General features: G+C 50.9%; 1 protein-coding gene across 2 annotated transcripts in view; it reads right to left on the reverse strand.

The window, feature by feature from the left end:
* SLIT3 (slit guidance ligand 3) overlaps positions 1-21,566 on the reverse strand; it is a 606,305-nt gene that overhangs the window by 153,834 nt on the left and 430,905 nt on the right. For both annotated transcript variants that reach the window (XM_066273226.1, XM_066273228.1), the window contains exon 6: positions 16,018-16,089. In XM_066273226.1, coding sequence (XP_066129323.1) covers positions 16,018-16,089 — 72 coding nt within the window. The remainder of the gene's footprint in view (positions 1-16,017; positions 16,090-21,566) is intronic.

Consider the following 21,566-nt stretch of genomic DNA (forward strand, 5'->3'; position numbering starts at 1 on the left):
CGTTCCTCTTACAAAGCCCTTCCCGTCGCACACACTGCGCTCACGTTGAGACTACCTTGGACCTGTGCACGGTCTAGTTTCTCTTCTGTTGCGCCAAACTTGGAGCATAGATGCCTAAAGAAAAGGGATCATTTTCCGGTTAAAATGATCTATGTGGACAATGCTACTCCTATCAGTGGACCCCTTCTCGGTTGTGAGCACTAGAAAGAGGGCATTAAACTTTTCTTCCAGGGCCCGAGGGGATGAGTGAACTTATCATGGCTCCCACGGTGCAAGCGGAAAAGCAAACTTCATACCCTGTAAAAGTTCGGGCTTCCCTGTGTTCCTTAGTGAAATGCTGGGCTCCTGGGGCAAGACAAGGCCCCCACCCCCCGAGAATGATGAATGTGTGAGGAACTGTTGCACATTCTGGTCTGGCCCAGGGGTTGGCAAGCTACGGCCCCATGAGCCCAAATCTCATCCGACCATGGCCTGCTTTTGTAAATAAAGTTTTCCCCATTTGCTTACGTCCTGTCTACGGCTGCTTTCATGTTACAGTGGCTGAGTAGTTGTGACAGAGGCCATATAGCCCGAAAGCCTGAAATATTTATAAACTAGCTGGCTCTGTGTCCACAATGTTTGCCGACCCCTGGCTGCTCTAGAACCGGGCAGAGCTTGTCCTGCCTTTGCCAGCGCCGAGCGGCAATGTGCCAGGCGAGAGTCACAGATCTGTTCTGTAAGAAGAGGGGATCAGGTCAGAGGCTTTGAAAACTTAAAAACAAAAAACCAAACACCATTGGCAGGAGAGCCTAAGTGTCACGTGGTTGAGCTGGGATTCGAGAGCGGGCTGCTGTCTCACTCTGGACTCCACACAGCTCACCTCCCCCACCCCGGGAAGATGGGTCCCACCACTCCCCAAACCTGCAACGTCGTCATGGAAGCAGAGGGCACGGAACGCCCTGCTCAGAGACAGGGCAGGTGAATCCATCCTGGGTGGGTGCCTGTAGCCTAACCCACGAGCTTGTCAGAGTTGCATGTCCTCAGGCCCCACCCAGATCTCCTGCACCTGCAGCTCAGGGGTGGGCCCAGCCTTCTGCGTTTCAAGGAACCCTGGAGATGAGGGAAAAGGCTTAGAGCCTTTACCTAACTGTGCAGGGCAGCGTACAGGCTGCCCCCTTGCTGCCTCTGGGGCCGGAGGCCTCTTGGGTAGAGGGCAGTGTTTTCCTGCTTAGAAAGAGGCCCAAGTTCTGAAAGATCACAGCCCTCCATGGAGGTGTCTGTAGCCACCCCTGGTGAGCTCCAACGTGGTGTCTGCCCCCAGGTCCCTGCTGCGTGGTGAAGCGTGGCTCTCCCTTGCACCCCCCAAGACTGCCATCTTTGGTCTGGAGGACCCAAGTCCAGCTGCAGCCACACACCCTGGCAACCTTAATAAGGCAGACATTTCCCTGTCTCCTCCCATTAGGCCTTCACTTTATCACTCTGTGCTCTCCTGGCTCTGGGCATCATCTGCGTGGTGTGTGTCCATAACACCATCTAATTGGCTCTAATGCAGCGATGCTATTTGTGAGCAGGCATCCACAGGAAGTGCAGTCTCCCAGTGTGCCAACCGTCCTGGCGTACCCTGGGAGCCCCTCTGTGTCCCCTCCACTCCGGTGTGGAGCCAGCCTCCTGGGGTCGGACAGATTGGCCCGTCCACCCCTCTCTCAAGGCTGATGGACTTCTTCAGTCTAGATAAATAAAGGTGGTTCCCTCCTTAACGTTCCCAGGAAGGAGGCTCTAGGCGAGTCATCGGCAGCCGTGGCAATAGGACGTCTTTTGAAAGTGAACCTGGAGATGTCCTGACTGGTACCTACAAATGCGGGTGCCCAACGGCCAGCGCCGAGAGCCCAGAGGACACAAGTACTTCCAAGAGCGCCCGTACTGAATTCACCGGGCTGAGCACTTTTCACACGGTATTTCACTGAATTCTCCCACCGTCCCGAGACACTGCTGTCATTTTCACTTGGGATCCTTGAGACACCAGCAAACTCTACCCTGATCACACAGCGATGGAGTTGCGGAGCCCCTGTTCAAAGTAGGACACGAGGACCTGTGTTTTAAACCATGACCCAAAGCTGCCTCCCTCTTACAGGGCCGTTTTCAGCCAGGTGTCAGCTGTCCGATTTCCATGCCTCCCAAGGTGGACTTAGCCTCCACCGACCCACCGCAGTGAGGCAGGGACCGTGGTGTTCGTCACTCTGCCAAGGCTGCTCCAATCAACGACTGGGTCCTCCTCCTGTCGAGGAACAGACAGCGCTGGGCACAGAGCACGAGGGCGGTGGGACAGCCGACATGGAAGAGAGGGCAATTATGCCTCAAAGCCTTCTAAGGTCACGGTCTGGCTAACAAGTGTGTTGCCCGAAGCCACTCTTCCTGTTGGCTTGGCTGATTGGGATTTTTAAGAACACCGAGAAGAGCCGAGAGTACAGCGCTCCTTAAGCAAAGCTCATCCGGCGCCTGTTTGGAGGCGGCAATGAGTCCCGGAGGGCCGGCAGGATAGGAGGAAGGAGACGCGGAGGGAGAGCGAGGGGAGGTAGGGCTAGAAGCCGCCTCTCCCGCGATACCTGCTCTCCGGACGGTCCTGGGTGCCGCCTATTACTCATTCCCCTTGATCTCCCCGCGGACCGTTTAAATTAAAGCTCATAACCATTGTGTGGGCATATAATGAAAACAACTGATGCTGCACTGATTAGTCCATTACTCTCCACTGTTAGAAAACATAATGATCTCACAAGGGGCCTTATTCACTGACGTATAGCAGTCGGCCTCTCATTTGACACCTCAAATTAGCAGCCAAAGCAATAACAGCTGGGGTTTTTGTCTCAATATTTGTACTCGACTCCAAAGTGATTTGGCACCGGGTGAGCGTTATTTTTAAACACAGAGCTCTCACCGCCAAGTAACATTTTAAATGGTCTCCAGGTGTCATGTAAAACCTACAGAAATAAATAAAAACAATCAGACGCCAGTTTGGGCCTTTTGATGACATGGATTCCTTAGCAGAAAGGGCTTGTCTTTGGGTCCTCGTTCGTTATATAGTCATAATGTGATAGACAGAAAACTCGTCTCCCACTGCCCAGCAGAGAGCCCTGGTGTTAGAGAACAACAATAAAAAAAGACGACTCCAAAATAAATGTAAAAAAAATTAAAAAATAGAAGATCAAACGGGAAAGATGACGTTTCACGTCGCGCCACCACTCAATCAGGGGCTGGTAGTGTACATTTTCACGGTGTTCTGCGTCTTTGGTCCCTGGAGTGTGAAGAACCCCTTGCTCATGCGCTGAGAACATCCCAGGTAATGCCTGCTGGTGATTCAGAATGATTCAACTGCCTCCCGATGACCAATTTAATTGCAAGATGTACCTTACACACAACAACACAGATGAGACAGCCTCAGTCTCCTAATTCTATCTCATCATCTATAAACTGGCAGCCTGGACCATCAATCTGGTCTGCTACATTATTTAGACATCAGGCTGCGTCCAGTGTGCCCAGATGCCTGCTACGGGGATGAAAGAACGGCCCCCAGCTTCCATAACCACACATGGGAGTCTGGAGTAGAGGGGGGAGGAACAGACTGCGTCCATCCACCTCAGCTACACACTTGACCACGCGAGAGGAAGAGTGCGAGAGGGAGAAGGGGAATGCGTCTAAGTACCCAGGAACGTGTGTCCTGAGAGAGGACGGAGCACACACCTGTTTGTTCTATGCCCTGTTGGGTAGGCGGGGCTTAGCCCCATGTGTGGCACAGAGATGACTCAGTAAATATTTATATACACCGAAGAGATAAATGGGTTTCAAAATGTGAAGGGTCAGGCTTTCAGGCATCTTTTCATTAAAAGCACATTTCCACCCTGATCAGCCTTCTGGGCCGACCTAGGAGTATGAGCTCAATTGCCTGCGGAGTGAGGCGTGGTGTCTGAGTGGGCGGGCGCGCGGGCAGTAGGGCCACGGTAAACACGACTCCACCATACAGATTGTCGCTTCCAGTGTCGAGGAATCGCTGTGATGTTGGGACCTAGGTGCACCGCTGCTCGTTGTTCCCTTGTTTTAAACGCCAGACTTCTAGACTTTTTTTATGTGAAGCCTGCTTTTTTAATATAAGTGAACCTTAAGGAACGAAAGTCATAAAAGAAACATCCCTGGGGCTGGTTTTCGGTCTCTAAACCACACAGACTAATTTAATAATTTGAATCAAATATGCACACTTGATACATTGTTATCACATGACGTAGATGCACCAAATATACGTTTAGCATATGTGTGTATAATCAAAGAACTTCAGTGGTGTTAGGGTGACGCGTGGTGGAAGCCTTCGTCCCACACTGCTCCTCCTTCCTGAAGGGCAGTCACTAGCGGAGATACCTGTTGTCCATTGAGCTACCTCTAAATAATTGAAAATTATTCACTGCCTTCTTTCCTTAGCTGTCTTTACTTGAGGACAGAGCGCCCTGAAGAAGTTTATGGGGTAAAACTGTGCTCTGTCCAGCAGGTGCGCTCCTGTGGGTTTCGGCCCATTACTGGTCAGTCCTGTGGCTAAACATACCGGTCACTTCTTGAGTCTAGTTTGGAACTGACCCAGCTTAGACTTATTAGCAAAAAAACCCACACAGGATGCATGGGGCTCAGTTCCCAGGGTGAGATGCAGAAAGGTCCTGTTTTTATCCTCTGATATTTGTAAGGGGGGAGGGTTCTCTCTGGGAGCTGGCTACAGTTTGGGAAATTGGGGTATAAATAGGCAGGCACCCCATGTTTAGTCACGGGGCTCTGGTCACCACCAGCAGCCAGGATCAATGATGTGGAAGTCCATCTCCCTCCGGATTGTTCTCTCAGGGACAGCAGCCTACTGGGGCACTTGGGTGATCCGACCTCAAGCAGTGGCCTCATGATGGGAAGGCCTTAGAAAGGGATGGGGTGGTCGCCATGCTGAACGTAAAATGCTCCCTCTGGCAGAACGCTGAAGATTAAGGGACGGTGGGGTGGCAGGACATAGAGGCTGGCTTCATTAATTCTTGCTTACTTTCTGCTAACATAGGGGGAAGGCAGACGGCCACATAGACACTGAGTAAAGAGTCTGCAGGCCTGTTTTCTGGCCTAACTCTTCCACGAAGCTTTCCTGTGGCAGTGGGGGAGGCATTTCTGGGGGGGGGTTCCTTCTCCTAAAATGAAATGGGGAGGCCAATGTCTCCCCAGCCGACAGTTCCGTCTCTCGTTCCTCTCTCTCGTTCCCACTGGGGTGGCGCTGGCTCGAAAAACGGGGAACCTCTGGAATGGGAACAGTTCTCCAGACAGAAGTGGAAGGGACTGCGGATGCCCAGATCTGTGGGGAGACGGGACATCTGGCCAGATGCAGAGTTGCCGGCAGCCCTCACTGTAAAGCCACAGGAAAACGTTCCGCGGGGCCGGCTCTCTTTCTTTTCACGCAGACACCTGGCCCCGCGGCTGTGCGGTTAATGGGATCGCCTCCCTAACTGGCGGCCGCAGCTCCGGCTTCTGCACAGGGAAGGGAGAGCTTTTCCTACCCAATTGACTTTGTGGAGCCGTTTGCAGGGGTGAGGGAAGTGAATAATTGGGATCAGGAAACTAATTCATGCAGAGAGGATTTCACTTTGGTGGGAGATGGCTTTATAATAATACTGCTGGGTTTCCACAGAAATGGGTCTTTGGGGGAATAGGATCCAGATGTTTAAATTAAGATAGAGGGCAGAGGGCAGTGTGAGGGGAGGGGCAGATATTCCGAAATATACAGGTTCAGAAAATGCACTGCTGAAACAATGTGCTTCTGAACGAATGGGAAGCGGCCCGGGAGGTTCGGAGCAGGGCAGGCAGGAGAGCAGGCCAGGCGGGAGCTATGGAGACCTGCGGAGGGCGTGCCCTGCCCCACCTGGGGGCCCGCCACTGGGCGCCGAGTCTGCGCCGTGCAATAAGGTGGCCATGAGCTAACGGGTGGCAATTTAAATTTAAATTAATTAAAATGAAGTAGGATTAAAAATTCAGTTTCTCATTTGCACTAGTCACATTTCAAGTGCTCCGGAGGCGTGTGCGGGTAATGGCTGTCACGTGGGTCAGCACAGACAGGAAACACAGCCTCCAGCGCAGAGAGTGCTATTGGACGGCTCTGCTAGACCATACGGCCATTCGCCGGCCTGCAGCCCCTAGATATCCACAGGAAGTTGAACTTCCACACTTTCAAATAAAATCAACCGAGTTTTAAACATTGGCAACTCATTCCATTTTTATAAACATTGGAAAGACAAAAACGAAAAAAATCAAACCCCACATCTGCAGCTTTCAACCTATGGGCCAATGGTTGGGGGGCTGTGATTTAGTTATAAAGTGGACAAAGAAGGGTTCTCGAGCTTGTCTGCAATGATTCTAGAGAGGAGCTCGGAGAAGCGGCATCGTACCCCCTTCACCCCTCCGCCTCACGGTCCCCTGCTCCTGAGTGTCTCTGCAGACAGGAAACTGGTCAGGAAATGGTCAGAATGCTGCCCTGAGCGCCCCCAGCTCTGTATCTCCACGGCTGCCCCATGCCATCCTCCCCACCGTAGGGCGACTGGTAGGAGGAGGTCAATTTCCTGCTTGCGTTCCTAGCGTCTTGGCTTTCGACCCAGTTCTGTGGCGTCGTGGACTCCTGGCCACAGGTAAGCCGAGCCGTTCAATATTTCATGTCCTGGAGGGAAGCAGCAACAGCAACAATAGACAGGTTTGGCTCTTCAAGGGGATTATGGCCCCCTGGTCTGGAGACCCACGAGAGCCATGAGATGAGAGCCGATCAAGGAGCAAGATACTCACTGAGCGTGCTCAGAAACGGGGCACCGAAGCTGGCGCCGGGGGGATGGAGAAAGGCCAGGGGCTGACGGCGGAAGCAGGAGCACATCCCCCAACCAGCACCGGACTCAGTTTGGGGAGCGGACTGATCCCCACATGCATCTAGCAGCCCTCTGGCATTTCTCCACTAGCCTGATTTCTCCCCTGAGAGAAAACCCTTCTGAAATCCCAACCTAGCTCATCAAAGGCAGAATTTCAGCCCAGAGACCTGGTGGCTGGAGTCCGTGGCCTCTGGGACTTCCATTACCTGATTCCACCTAAGTGCCACTCATAGGAGAAGTGGTTAATCGGAGTCCTCCAGTTCAGATTCAGAACTCTCTGTCGGTAAAGAACAACTCCTTGATCTTCGCTAGAGCATCTTAACCCAGGAATGCACATGATACATTTCAATTTAGAGACTACAGTAGCCCTCAGTTAACAGGATAAGGAAATCAAACAGAAACCACCAAGCCCCCCCCCCCCCGACCCCCAATCACCTTAATTGTTAAAGTGCTGCTTTATTTAAATGGAAAAAATGATCTTACATTTCAAAGAAATGTTCACTTTTTCCTTAAGTTGATGTTCTCAAAACCAAGCTCGTGGCCCTGGCCTGTTGGCTCAGCGGTAGAGCATCGGCCTGGCGTGCGGGGGACCCAGGTTCGATTCCCGGCCAGGGCACATAGGAGAAGCGCCCATTTGCTTCTCCACCCCCACCCCCTCCTTCCTCTCTGTCTCTCTCTTCCCCTCCCGCAGCCAAGGCTCCATTGGAGCAAAGATGGCCCGGGCGCTGGGGATGGCTCCTGGGGATGGCTCCTGCCCCAGGAGCTAGAGTGGCACTGGTCGCAACAGAGCATCGCCCCCTGGTGGGCAGAGCGTCACCCCTGGTGGGCAGAGCGTTGCCCCTGGTGGGCGTGCCGGGTGGATCCCGGTCGGGCGCATGCGGGAGTCTGTCTGACTGTCTCTCCCCGTTTCCAGCTTCAGAAAAATACAAAAAAAAACCCCCAAAAAACAAAAAAACCAAGCTCGTCATTTTAAGAATGTGACTACGATCGAACTTGGAGTGTGGGTGACTATGAAGGAGAGGTGTGTGGGGTGGGACAAGCAGCCTTTATAGGAACCCCGTTCCTTCCCTAGAATGCGAGGGGCTGAGTGGAAGTCATTGGTGCCTTCCACAATGTGCAAGTCTAATCCTGACTGCCTGAACAAATCACAATTTGTAGCATAGTACAAAAAAAAAAAATCATATTCCGAAGGTATTTTAAGACTTTGATTAAGCCATGACAGTTCTATATTCGAAGCTATATTCCAGTCAGAGTGTCATGACTGAACACTACGATTCCAAAGTCTGTCAAAAAAAAAATTAAATATTTGCATCTCCCAGAGAAACCCAGGTGAGACATTTTGTAAGTAGATGAAAACAAGTCTGGTCTGTCTGAAAACATCAACTTTCACTGAGGCTCTAATTTTGTTCATTGTTAATAAGAACAAAAATCGCCATTTAGCTGGAAGAATTTTAAAGAACCAAAGGTACTATGAGAAATGTGCTGTTTCAGTAAAATACTACATTGTTCAATATTTAACATCACTCTGGGACAACTTTAACCTAGTTCTGTTCGGGGCTAAGACGAGGCAGAAAATCTAGAGACTGGGCTAAGTGGGTTTCCATGCCGTCAGTGAACTTCTTCTTGACTTGGTTCCGTGCACTGTGACCACTTACGATACGCCAGGCCTGTGCGAGGCGGACAGAGGCAGCGACACAGCGCAGGGCTGTTCTCCAACTTCAGCTGTTACAAGCGGCCTGACTGGGCGTCTGCGACTTGCCAGACACACACACACACCTGTGATGTCTCCTGTAACCCACACAACTAGCCCAAGGGCTCAGTCCTACCACTTCCATACTACGAGAGGGCAGTGAACCTTAGACTGTGCCCCCTTCGGTCAAGCTGGGATGGCAGCCAGTCCAACTGGAAGACTCTGACACCCCCAGGCTCAACCGTGGCCTCAGTCCTCCACTGGGGGGGCAGTTTCGTGGACTTGGATGTGACGCTGATTAAGCTGAGGTCATAGGCTTAGCTCTGGGTGCCTTCTGGGTCAACTTTTAAAGAAGAAAAGCTATTGGCCCTGAACTGTTCTGGGCATTTCCTGTAGCCAGGAGTCCCATGAGTGCATATAGCGCTGGGTTCGCTACTGGACCAGCAGCCCCACTGTGCTCGCCAGTGTCACTCTGGGCAAGTCATTCGACTTCTCTCAGCCGCCGTGTCCTCGTGGATGAAATGAGGAGATGAACAAACTCCCCCTCATAAGGGTGTGGTGAGAACTTATAAATACGCTGCATCCCAACATCACAGTGCCCAGGAAATAGCGCACGCAGAGGAAATGGAGGCTGTGACAGTAATTATAATATTTGTAATGACTATACTAATAATTATTTAGCATCACTGCATCACAGTAGTCCCTCCGCCCCCATTCACAGTTTTGCTTTCTGTGGTTTGTTACCTGTGGCCAAACACAGTCTGAAAACGTTACATGGAAAATTCCAGAAACAATACAATAAACGATGAATGAGTTTTAAAGTGTGTGCTATCCTGAGAAGCGGGATGAAGCCTCACACCTTCCTGCTGTGTCCCCCCCGGGATGTGACTCATCCCTTTGTCCAGTGTGTCTGTGTTGTACACACTGCCTGGACGGACGTCACCGAGAGCTGTCTCGGTTTTCAGATCAACCGTTCTGGCATCACCGTGCTTGCGTTCAAGTCAGCCTTACTTTAGTTTGTAATGAGCCCAAAGTGCAAGATTAGTTATGTTGGCAATTCAGATATGCCAAAGATAAGCTGCAAAGTGCTTTCCTTAAGTGAACACTCTCAACTTAATAAGAAAAAATAATTGTATTCTGAGATTGCTAAAATCTGCGGTAAGAACAAAACCTCTATCTGTGAAATTGTGAAGTAAGAAAAAGAAATTCACGTTAGTCTTGCTGTTGCACCTCACATGGCAAAAGTTACAGCCAGTTTCGATGGAAAAGGCATTAAACTTGCGATGGAAGACGTGAACAGGAGACGTGTTCTGACTGATGCCACGTGCTGCCCCGGGAGCACTGAGCCGATGGGGATCCCCAAAACGAGTGACCACATTCACGTCTTTTATTACCATATATTGTTAGAATTGCTCTGTTTCATTATTAGTGATTGACAATCTCCGACTGTGCCTAATTTATAAATTAAACTTGGGGCATATCCTCTGTGGATGCGGGGGGGGGGGTGACTACTGAATAGAACATATTATATTATTATTTGTTAATGAGAGCAGCTCATTTCACACCCAGAGGATACTCTCAGTTGAAGTAGCGAACAGACTGCCACCTGCATTCAGCTCTGGGCTTTCGGAACTGGATGAACAATGTCTATGAACGTCCCCACACCCAGCGCCTGGCACCCCTCAGTCAGGACAGTGCCCCCCCCCCCCGGCCCCTGCACCAGGAGAGTGAGCAGACTCTGATTTGGTATCAGGACTGTTGCCAGTTTCTTCTCACTGCAAAGAACTCTCTCCATGATCTTGTGCTCAGAAGCGGGGCTCAGGGTCAGGCCACATCATTCCTGCCTGGAGGTGGTTGAATTAGAACTACCCTAAAATGCTCAGTAATCTCCAACACAGCTTCCACTCTTAAATCTCTCTTCTCTAAACGTGGGCCCAGAGGGAGCTCGGGACACAGGTTGATGCTCTGAGGTCTGGGGCGTAAGTACCTGGGTGGCTGGGGTGGGGGGTGTTTACCTCCTATGTTCTCGCTATTTGCATAAACCCAGTTATAACTGTTTTAAAAGCAAAGGGAATATGGAGGCAAGGTCAACTCTTGAGAAGAACTTCCCAGGAGATGCCTGCCATAGGAGAGACTTCCTGCCTTGCTTCTGGGGTGTCCTTGCTCAGGTTGGGAGCCCTGGACTCCACGTCCCTGAGCTCGGTTTGGACTGGCCCAGTCAGCGATTCTGGTAAGCTCTGGCCCAGAGAGTGCGACCTGCCAGCACGCCTCCCTGCTCACCCAGAGCTCTCCCTTCCCTGGAGACGGGCGCTGTGCTAGCACACGCTGTGTCCTTGCTTCGGTGGGCTCCCTGGGTGGCAGGAGGGTCTGGGCACTCCGGCCACAGCCGACCGCTGCCACGCAGAAATGCGCCCCGGGGCTGCCCAGGCTGCTGGTTTGCCAAAAGCCCAAAGCTGGATGTTTATGAAAAACACCATACAGTTTCAATATGAAATGTTAATTTCAATTTTTAAAAACACCTTTAAGGGAGTAAGTAAAACTTGGTTTTTGACTCGACTGGATTAAGTAAAATCCAGTTTTTGACTACATTCGACGCAATGTAGTCTGTGGTCTAGTTTATACCCTCTGGTTTCAAGAGAGCTGAGAGCAGGATCCTGGGGTACAGTCCACACTCCCCCAAGCCACCAGGGACCAGCCTATAATAATGCCACTGAATTTCCAAAATTGGCAAGTGACATAAATGGGAGCGAGGCCTTCTAAACAGCACACGCCGGTCCTGCACAGACCCACACGCAGCCGCACGCGGTGTGGCTGGTCCCGCTCCTCTCCCTGGGGCGGACCACTCGCGGGGAGGCTGAGGGTTTTCAGGATGTGTCCCTCCCATCTTTGGGCTGCCGTTTTTGGTAGCGTGTCTACTGATCTGATTTGCTACGTGTTGTCGGGAGACAATACCTGAAAACCTTTTTTTTCCTTATTCCCCCATACCATTAAAAAAAATTATCTTATTAATTAGGCTTCCTCTTGTTTGTTTCACTTGTCCGTACTCTTAAGGCTTTCTTTTTCATTAAACATTCTGCGGACCCTGGCGGGCGTGTCGGGCGGGCAGGAGCCGGCTATGATTGGTGAATTGTCTGCGCAGCCTCAGTCTGGCTAGCAGAGACAAGAGCCCCGCGGCTCAGAGCACCCCCACCCGTGAGTCCTACCCAGACGGGGCTGGGGTGCGGCCTTGGCACACTCAGGGGCAGTATAAGCACGCCTCACTGAGAAACTAGGATGGGAACTGCCCAAGGTACAGGACAGGTGGAAAAGAAAGGGCAACGATTTGGGTAACAGAAGAGTGTCTGATGCACAGAAAACACGGTCCCTCCATTAAGAGCCTTAAGTGCGGTGCTGGAAGCTGGGGCTGTATTTTGGGGAGCTCTGGAGCATGGAGCCCCCAAACCGTTGAGTGCCAAAGTCAACTGGCAACACCCGGAAGTGAGACTAAATCGTCTCTGGGACTAGGATATAAGTCAGTGACAAAGCTGGATTATATATTTTTGCCCTGTGAGTTTGATTTATCTTCCACTTTGTGGGGGCCCACTAAACTGGTTGACGGGAGTACAATGTCACCGGTTTGTGGGAGGCACGGCGGTCTCCTAGGCAGGACTCTGGGCCGGCGGGCAGCTTGCTTAGCCCAGCTCAAGGGGCCAGCTCACACCACACCAGGGCATACGGCAGCCATGCCTCAGGGGGCCAGCTCCATGAGAGCCTGGGTAGCACAGAACAGGACAGCAGCCTGGGGCAGTGGCTGACCACTCGGGCTCCGCGGCTTCCTGTCCGAGCGGCTACCAGGCTTCTCTGAAGTGGGTTCTTCCTTTGCACAAGGAGGGCAGTGATAGTCGTTTTGTGGCGGGGTTGTGAGGACACACAGAGATCACGTATGTAAAAACACTGGTTATAGCGCTGGGGATGGGTAAGTGCTCGCATGCTAGCCATTGTCACATGCATTGGGATTCCTCCCCTGTGACGGCGTGGGGCTTTGAGAAGCTTCACCTGCTCTGTGCTTTTCTTCTTCACCCCTTTTCTGGCTACCCGAAAAGAGGAAGAGGTGACTCCTTTGTCCACCAGACTCTGTACTGGACATCCCTCCATTGGGCAAAAGCCAGAAACGAGGTCAAAGTGGGCAGACTTCAGTCTTTTCCCATCCAATACCGCTTCCTCTCTCCTCGTTGCCAGGGAATGGCTGCTGCCAGCTCAGCTCCTAAGCTCTCCCTCGCTGGAACCAGTGCAACCAATCTCAGTCTCGACAGAAAGAAGTCGTAGGCATGTCCATCCACAGAAAGGATGAGAGCACGGGGTGCGCCCACGTGAAATATTTTCACTAGTGGAGTTGACCCTTGAACAACATGGGTTTGCACGGTGCAGTTCCACTCAAACACACGGATTTTTCTTTTTTTTCCCTAAAAACCTGTACTGTTTTCGATCCGAGGTTGCGGATTTGAGATGGGAAAGGCCACCTCTACTCACTGGATCCATGCCATCTTATATAGGGGACCTGAGCATCCACAGACTTGGGTCTCTGTGGGGGGTTCTGGAACCAATCCCCTGTGGACACTGAGGGACAGTTTATGTTTCGGGGGAGTCAAAAGTTAGACATAGATTTTTGACTATGTGGGGGTCAGCAACTCTAAACGCCTGTCTCGCCCAACGGTCAACTATGGTTGATGTCCATTAGCTGAAGTCCATTTTGAGAGGGCTTTCCATGAGCTCACCACAAGCATTTCCCTACATTGTACTTCAGGCTGCATAGTATTGGAGAGAAAACACACCTGAAATATTCTGTCGTCTTCTTCATTTGAAGACTTTCAAAGCTGCTTAAAGACGACTTTTCTAGGGACAGGGTGTTTTAAACTCCTTTCTCTCTGAATTCTCTCAGAAGGAGTAATTAAGTTAATATATGATGCCCTAGCTTAGTTCCTGTTTATTTCATTGTCCAGGTTATTTCTGGTGCTAAGTTGTGATTACAGAGAAGTATTATAAAACGTCAATGTGTCGAAGAGATTTGGAAAGTCTGGGGTGGGGGGGTGGGGCTCTTTAAATGGAGATATCAGCTCCAGCCAATTTCCGAATGGCTCACCATTAAGATGGATGGTTCCAGAGATGTGTGCCTCTGCTGGAAATCAAAAACCCACGGAATAACTGATTATGATTAATTTTGAGTACTTAGCCATGTGAAGCCAAATGAGCGCGTCTTTAAAACAAAGCTATTGATCTGGCTTTGTTTGGAACTGAGAAGATAAACTAATCAGATCCTGTGGGCTCTTTGCAATGAGGAGGAGTGAGAACTTGTTGTTTTGTAAGCTTCAAGTTTGAGAGACTGGGTGTACCTGTAACTTTTCTGAGCAGTCCAGCTCTGTCCTGGACAGGGGGTGGACGGGGGTGGGGGTGGGGGCATGGTCCGGAGAAAGTGAGGGAGGAGGCAGGGACACGGTTTGGAGAGCCCCTCATAGGAAGTATATAAAGCATCTCTTCCTAGTGTTAAGGAAACAGACTCCTCAGAGAGGTTGAGTAGTCTGGCCAAAGTCCCACCGCATCTGGGATGCCACACCCTCCGCGTCTGACTGCAAAGCCCTCCCCTCTCCCCCAGGCAGCCTCCCTGGCGTGGTGAGACAGCACTGTGCCCGCTAGAGAGAACTAACGTGCAGGCTGGCAGGGCCTCCCAGCTGGGTCCTGGCAGCTGGTGACTTCCGTTTCCTGTTCTCTTCCCAGAGACTTTTCTCAAGCTTCCCAGGTGATGTTCTCCTAGCAGTCCTTTCTACACATGTTTCTTTTTATCTTTTTCTTTCTTTCCTTTTTTTTTTTTTTTTTTGTAGGCAGAGAAAATCATGCCTACCCATCTCAGCTCCAGCCCCCTGATGAGAGAAGTCCTAGGTTACTAAATTTGGGCTGGCATCCTCTCCCGAGCAGACACGCATGTGTTGCCGGTTCCGGGGTCAGAGTTTGGGTGAGGAGAGACCATCCATCTTAGGCGTGACAACCTAACCTATCCCTGGCTGCGGGTCCTGTCTTTCCCGGGCTGGGGATTCTCAGCTTTCACCGGATTCCAGCAGCCTGCAGCATCAGCACCCCCTTTTATTTCCTGTGATTCCTCTTGGAATCACCTTCCCCTCGTGCAACGTGGGGAGGATCTCTCCAGCCTGGGGGTGCCGTCTGCGGAGCCAGGGGTAAAGGAAGGAGAAGGGGAGCCCTTTTATGCCTTTTCTTATGTGCAAAGGGACATTTTCGTATATGCATTCACGTAGTTGGAATTTATGCATTCTTCTGGAAGTCAGAGACATGCGAACTGGTGACTGTGTTATTTTCTGTTTTCGGGGGAGGGGGATGCCCAAAAAACCCCACGCTTATCACTCACTGGGTGGAACTGGACCACCAGAATTATTTTTAGAACCAAGCAATTATAGAACTTGGAAAGGAGAAGTTACCCCCAGGACAGAGCAACCCACCCCTCCGTCTTCCAAATGAGAAAACTTAGGCTCCGCACACGGAAAGGACCTGCCCAAGGTCACGCAGCTAATTAGGGGCTGAGTCGGGACTGAACCTGTCATCTCCTGACACAAGTTCTGCTGGGCTTTATTGCCTTCCTCTCTGGCTTTCCCCCAAATCAGGGTCAACCAGAAGTGTAACATGGGGTGAGGACGACCAGAATGTTTCCTTACACAATGCCACTTCAGCTTGAATGACCCCGAGATGACTCCTCGCCGACTCCCTTCCTCCCCCAGGAGTCAGGTCTCCATGGCGAGACCCCTGTGAAGACCCAGGAGAACAGAGAGGCAGCTCCAGCTTCTAGACGGGGCACATGGAGTAAGATTCCCGGGAGGGTCTGCTTCCTCTTATCCTTCCCCACCCCCACCACTTTAAGGTTACTGTTTGAACTTTGGATTTAAACCTGAGGTTTCACCGGACCTCACCTGGCCCTCTGGCACCCCCTCCCCAGCCTTGTTCCCAGGTCCTTTCGGATTCTGGGCCAGTCCCCTGGTGCTGCCTACCCTCTCTGGTCTCCCAGACCCGTGACCTGTCTCCTACATGCCCACGCGCAGACAGACTGCCCCTGACGAGGCTAGCAGGTGCTGGGGGGCGACTCCAGCCCATGTGCTTTGCCCGGCAGCAAGCACCGTGGGAGCGCCGGGGAGAAAGGGCTCCACTGAGACTTAATTAGCAGGAGCCCCAGTTTCCAGGAGGTGAGAAATCTCACTTTGCTGCCTGCGAACACTTTGGCCAAGGTGAGCCGGAGGGGTCCCCCGGCTCCCAGTTCCGAGAGCGCTGCCGCAGCAGCCGCAGACCCAGAAGCGCACCCACACGGAACCCCCTGCACACACACTCCCCCTGCTCTCCCTCCGCACCGACACGCACACACGCGCACGCACCCAGGGCAGCGGCCGCAAAAAATCGACTCACAGGATCTCCAGGTCGCGCAGCGCTCGGAAGGCTCCATCTTCGATGCAGCTGATGTGGTTGTTGTCCAGTTGCCTGTGGGAAAGCAAGGGGGGAGAGCGTGAAGGCTGAGCGGGGGCCGCGGCGAGGAGAGGAGCCGAGCGGGCGGCCGGGCCCCCGAGCGCCTGTCCCTCCGCCCCTCGCCGGCTCTGCTCGTCCCCGCCGGGAGCTCCCGCAGAGCCAGCCCGTCTGCCACGCTGCTCCGTCTCTCCTCTCTGACGGTCTGAGAGAACTACACAGGCGAGCGCACCGAGGCTGTCAGATCTCAGTAAATATTAATTGCGCATTTTTTTTTTTTTTTTAGGCAGAAGGGAGTAATTTCATTACATTAGGGCATCCAATCCATTACGAGCTCTTACCGTCATGTCACTGAAACAATTTCATTAAGCTAAAGGCCTGTAAATCATTGGAGGTCACTGCTCTGCCCTCCGAGACCTCCCAGAATGCTTTTTTCCCTGTCTCCCTCTCCCCGGCTCCCTTTTACTGGAAGTTGCCGTCCTGACACAGTGCTAAATCTCAAGGCTTTATCTGCCCAAGAGCGGCAAGGGTGCATGGGGAATATACCAATTCCAAATTAGACTCAACTAATCTAATTTTATAGTCTTTTTATTATTCTAAGCACCACATGTCTGTGGTGGTTTGATGCCTGTGTGCTTTGTTGTGGGGCCCATCTGGTAGGTCATTCTATTGAAGTATTTTCTGACTAAACACAGATTCCCTCAAAATGCACCAACCATCATCGACATTAAAGAAATCCATTGATAGAAGCGTTCCTGATTGGGGGGCAGGGGGCGGAGAGGAATATCCTTATGGCCTTAAAGATGCACCACTTCCCTTGAAAGTGGGGAGAATTAAATGCACCTATTTCGGGACTCGGTTTTTATTCCCCTTTCCCATCTCTCGAACAGAAAAAAAAAAAAAATTAATGTCTTTTAAAAAGATCCTGTGACCGATACACGGTCTCATTGGGGACCGGAGGCATTTTAGGCAAAAGATAAATAGATACTGTCATCTCTCGATCCCAATGCAGCTGATGTGTGTTGGGATATTTACCATGACCACATTCCAACTTAAATGTCACATGTTAGATGTAACTCCTTTGATTTCTGAAAGAGGATGCTACACAGGAAGTGGTTATTAGCACCAGATTGTCAATTGAATTTTGTGTGCAGAATCCACCGTGGTCTTTGGGGGTGGCACGCGGGGGGCAGGGGGGGGGCTGGCACACAAAGAATGGTTGTACCAACAGACTCCCTTACAGACGCCTTCTCCTTTCCTTTGTCTCAGAAAACATACATCAGCCCCTCTGAGGTGGAGGGACCCTCTGATGCTGGAATTTTCGTTCCTCACTGGCGCTCATCTCTAGCCCAAGATAACTCTCCGCCACAGAGGTCTCAGAAACTGTGCGGGGTGGCCCTCGCGGAGCGTTCTACGGTCCGCTAGAGGCGAAATTAAAATGGAAATCCTGTTATCATTGAAAAAACTTACAGATGCAGGACCGCGTAAGTGCAATACGTACAATTAGAGGGATTAGCGCCTCACAGCAGATGGGCCCTGCCTCGCTATTATGAGGGACTGCCTCATCTCAGCAGATGCTTGTGATGCAAGATACTAGGCATTTAGAAGGCAGTGATGAACAGGACGTGGGTCGGGAAGCAGAAATGCCCTTTTCAGGTGGACGAGTTCCATACGTGGCGTTCAGAGTTCTTGCAGGTGTCCCCTCCCAAGGACTCTCAGAGCTCCCTCCGTTCCTACTGCCTCTGGAGTCTCTCCTGACCTGAGTTTGCTGAGCGTCCTTTCCGTAGATTTCCCGTAAGTGCCAGGCCGCCAATTTCCTGCAAAGGTTCTATTAAGGGAGCCTGGTACTAGCTGCCCAGCTTCTAGATTTATTAGTTTAAGGGCCGATGAATCAACAACCCCTGCCCCACGCCAAGGCTACCAAACCTTACCAAGCAGAAATGCGGCGGAGCCGGCTCTTGGCTCCAAGAAACTGTTGGATGAACATGCTGAATTCGGCAAAAACGGCACCGTCCACGGAAGTAGCAAAGTATCTAAATCATCAAACAGGGAGTCGGGGGAGCGGGGAGCGATGGCCTTTGTGGCACATCTCCTTTCGTGCAGACAGTTTAGAGAGGTCCCTGCTATTAGAGCATTATTTATTTGCTGGATTTGTTGAAAAGGTTTCTATTCTCTTTCTCTTTGAGAGGGCTGTGAACCCAACAGGAAAATCTAAGTGGATAGAATTTTACACAGAAAGAAGGCAGTGTGCAGAGGAGAAGAGAAAAGTCATAGAAAGAAACAAACACACAAAAAAATGAAGTGGTAGAAAGAGATTATAAAAGGTGTAGGGAAATGAGATGTAGAAAAGGTTTTTTAAAAAAAAAATCCACTGCTCAGTGTCCCATCGGGGTCCTGCAACCAGGATGCTCAAGTGGTGGGGACCAAAGGTCTCAGAGGACCCCAGTCACTACAGGGCCGAAAGCAGAGCTGTCCAGTACATCCTCAATTACACGACGTTTAAATATCTTCGGTGGGCTGCGCGAGCTGACACCTCGTTGTTTATCAGTGGTGGGAAAACTGAGCTTTAATATAAGCCTCTCCGTGGGTGTGTTTTATAGACCAATTTAGAACGTGCAAAGTGTATCAAAATTTAAAATATTTATGTGTAAGTGTGCTTTTCTAGAAGACATTTATTTATTACCACCAAGATGGTCCCCTTTCCTCCCAACCGCAGATAAACACTTTACACCGGCTCCGTCGTCAGACTCTTCCCCAAGGTGTACGGAGCGTTACTTGAGCCGACAGGGCGCAGGGCCTATGACGACGGTCCCATTGGGCAAACAAAACCCCAACTCACTTCACCTCCCAGCTATTAGGTGAGTTCACGGCGCTGAGTATCCGTGCATTTGTAAGAAGCTCATCAGTTGTCTGCCGTCACTCCTGATTTGTCCTGCAAATAAGCCAGGTCCCTAAAACACAGTAAATACACACACTTGGTCCAGACCAGGCTTCTTTGTCTTTCAAAAGCACCTCGCAGACACACCGAAGATGGTCCCCACGCGCAGGGGAAGGGAGGGGCAGGAAACGTGAGCCGGCGTTTCTGTGAGGGTGTCAGGAGTGGGGTGCTGCTGGCCACGCAGCACCTCCCGGAGCTAAGGCCAAAGCCGGTGACTTAGCAACTCGATTCTGGACGCTGACAGAGGTCGCCGAAGTGTGCTCCAAACTCTCGGGTCAAAGGTCTGCACTGTGCCTTTTTCAAAGGTCCTCTCCAAAACAAATCAACACAGCCCACCCGCCACACCACACAACACGCCAGTCCTCAGGAGGCCTGTTCAGTGGGAACTTTGGGAACGGGGCAGAGAGCGCTCAGCTGTCTCAGGGGGCCTGCCAGCGCTCTTTCCATTTTCCCTTGGTAATAAGAAGTGCATTTCACACGGCTACTGACCCCTTTCTCCTCAACACACGAAATAACCTAGGCCAGTGGCTGGCACAGTGCTGGGGACGTCAGAGCCGGTCACGGAGGGCTGCAGACTGAGTCCTGCTGTTGAAAGCGTGGCAGGGCTGGGCTCAGACGACATGGGAGAAAGCTCTGAGCCCTGAGCTTTCACAGCCCTGTGCTGGCTGTGACCCTAAGGCCCCTCTGCAATGAAGACCCAATGGCCCAGCAGCCCCTGTATGGCCTCAGAGGGTGCTTGCTGTCTTTCTGCCACGCAGACCTCTGCGGCGGACCATCTGGGGAGGACACTAGGAATAAAGTGAGATTTCTATGGCTCGGGGTGAGGAAGGGCGCAGAGCAGGAAGGGTGTGGATGGCAGACAGGCTGGCTCTCTCTTGGAGGCAACTTGGATTGTCCTCCGCTCTGTTCAGAATCCTCAATCTGATTTACACACTCCTGCCTGTGAATAATAAGCTCAGAAGCCCCAAAACGTTCTTGATATTAAATTAACTGCTCTCATTTCCCTGGGCAGCTCGGGTTTCGGCAAACAATGTGAGTGCGAAAAGGATCCCGCGGTCCATTTTGAAAGGAGTCCTCAGACAAGAACTCGAGGCGGGCTCCCCGAGAGGGGCTTCCCGGCTACTGTGTTTTTATACCCAGAAACTACAAACAAGTCAGGAAGAAAATCCCGCCTGAGTGAGGACCCGGAATAAACTACACACTCAGCAGCAGGGAGGTGGCGCCTTCATAAGGTCCCTCTTCCACTAGTGTGCTTTGTCACAGTTCACCTCTTTCAACCACAATGTCAAAGTTCATAGTGGAGGCAGGATAGACCCTATTTTTTTGTGGTTCAAAAATCTGAAGTCTATCTCAATCCTTAAAAAGGGTTTTAAAAACCCCTCATTACAGTATTAACCCTCTGAGTAGTTCTTACGTTCATGGATGTCCTCATACCTCCTGACCATCCAGAAAGTAAAATAGATTTATTTTAAAAATGTGTAAGGCAACATTAAAGAAAGGCAAATGTTATGTTCTTCTTGTTTCCATAAATTGGTTACCAAACAAATATGATTTTAAGTTAATAAAACTGGAACTGGAACTAATTTCATTTTTTGATAAAAAAAAACCCTCGTTCCCAGGGGTCAGCGAGCATGAAAAAAAAATCTCACTACTCAAAGGGTTAAGAGCAATCTACCTACCTCCCAGCCATCACAAGAAAGAAAGAAAGAAAGAAAGAAAGAAAGAAAGAAAGAAAGAAAGAAAGAAAGAAAGGAGGGAAGGAGGGAGGGAGGGAGGGAGGGAGAGGGGGGAGGGAGAAAGGAAGGGAGGGAGGGAGGAAGGGAGGGAAGAAGAAAAGAAAATTCCATGATTCCAATGATGTATTAGAAACACCTTGAAAATAGAAATCTCCAGAAACAAGCTATGGAGATCTGAAAGAAATGTAGAATTCCCAACTAGTTATCTATGTGCAAGGTCTACATGCCAGGGCACATCCATCCAGATGTTCGCTTCACATCCAGATGCTGTGGGGCCCCCAGGCACCTCGGCCCATGGATGGTTGAAGGGAGCCTTGGGGTGCTGTCGCTTTGGGCCCTCAGTCCAGGGGCAGCGTTTCTCTCTGGGGCTGCGGCTAAAGTCGCTGCCATCCTCCTCACGCCGGATGAGGGAAGTGGTGAGGGTTCAGCACCTCTCTGGAGTTAAAACAGTTTGCTCATTTCTGAGCAAAACTATCTACACAAAATACACAAAACTAGCAAAAGGCCTTCTGCATGAAATGCACCAAGGGAAAAGCCTTACTAGAAATTCAAAGCAAGTCCGTGGTCTCGGAATCCAACAATTAATTAACCGATAAGAGCCATTGAGTCTTATTAGATGTTCACACTGTATCAGGTACCAGGGATAGAGAACCAAGTGTAAGACAGGCTTGGAAACTATGTGGAAGGAGATTTATTGCCTACAGTTTCCACATCTCAGTGATCTTAAACAGTGTAAGATAATTCTAAAAACTAATTTGAATTTGTTTTTGATGAAATATAGATGTTCATGCATATACTTTTTTGAAGTGTACTCCTTTCTC

This window comes from Saccopteryx bilineata, chromosome 4, assembly GCF_036850765.1.
Source record: "Saccopteryx bilineata isolate mSacBil1 chromosome 4, mSacBil1_pri_phased_curated, whole genome shotgun sequence".
In the NCBI taxonomy this organism is placed as follows: Eukaryota; Metazoa; Chordata; class Mammalia; order Chiroptera; family Emballonuridae; genus Saccopteryx; species Saccopteryx bilineata.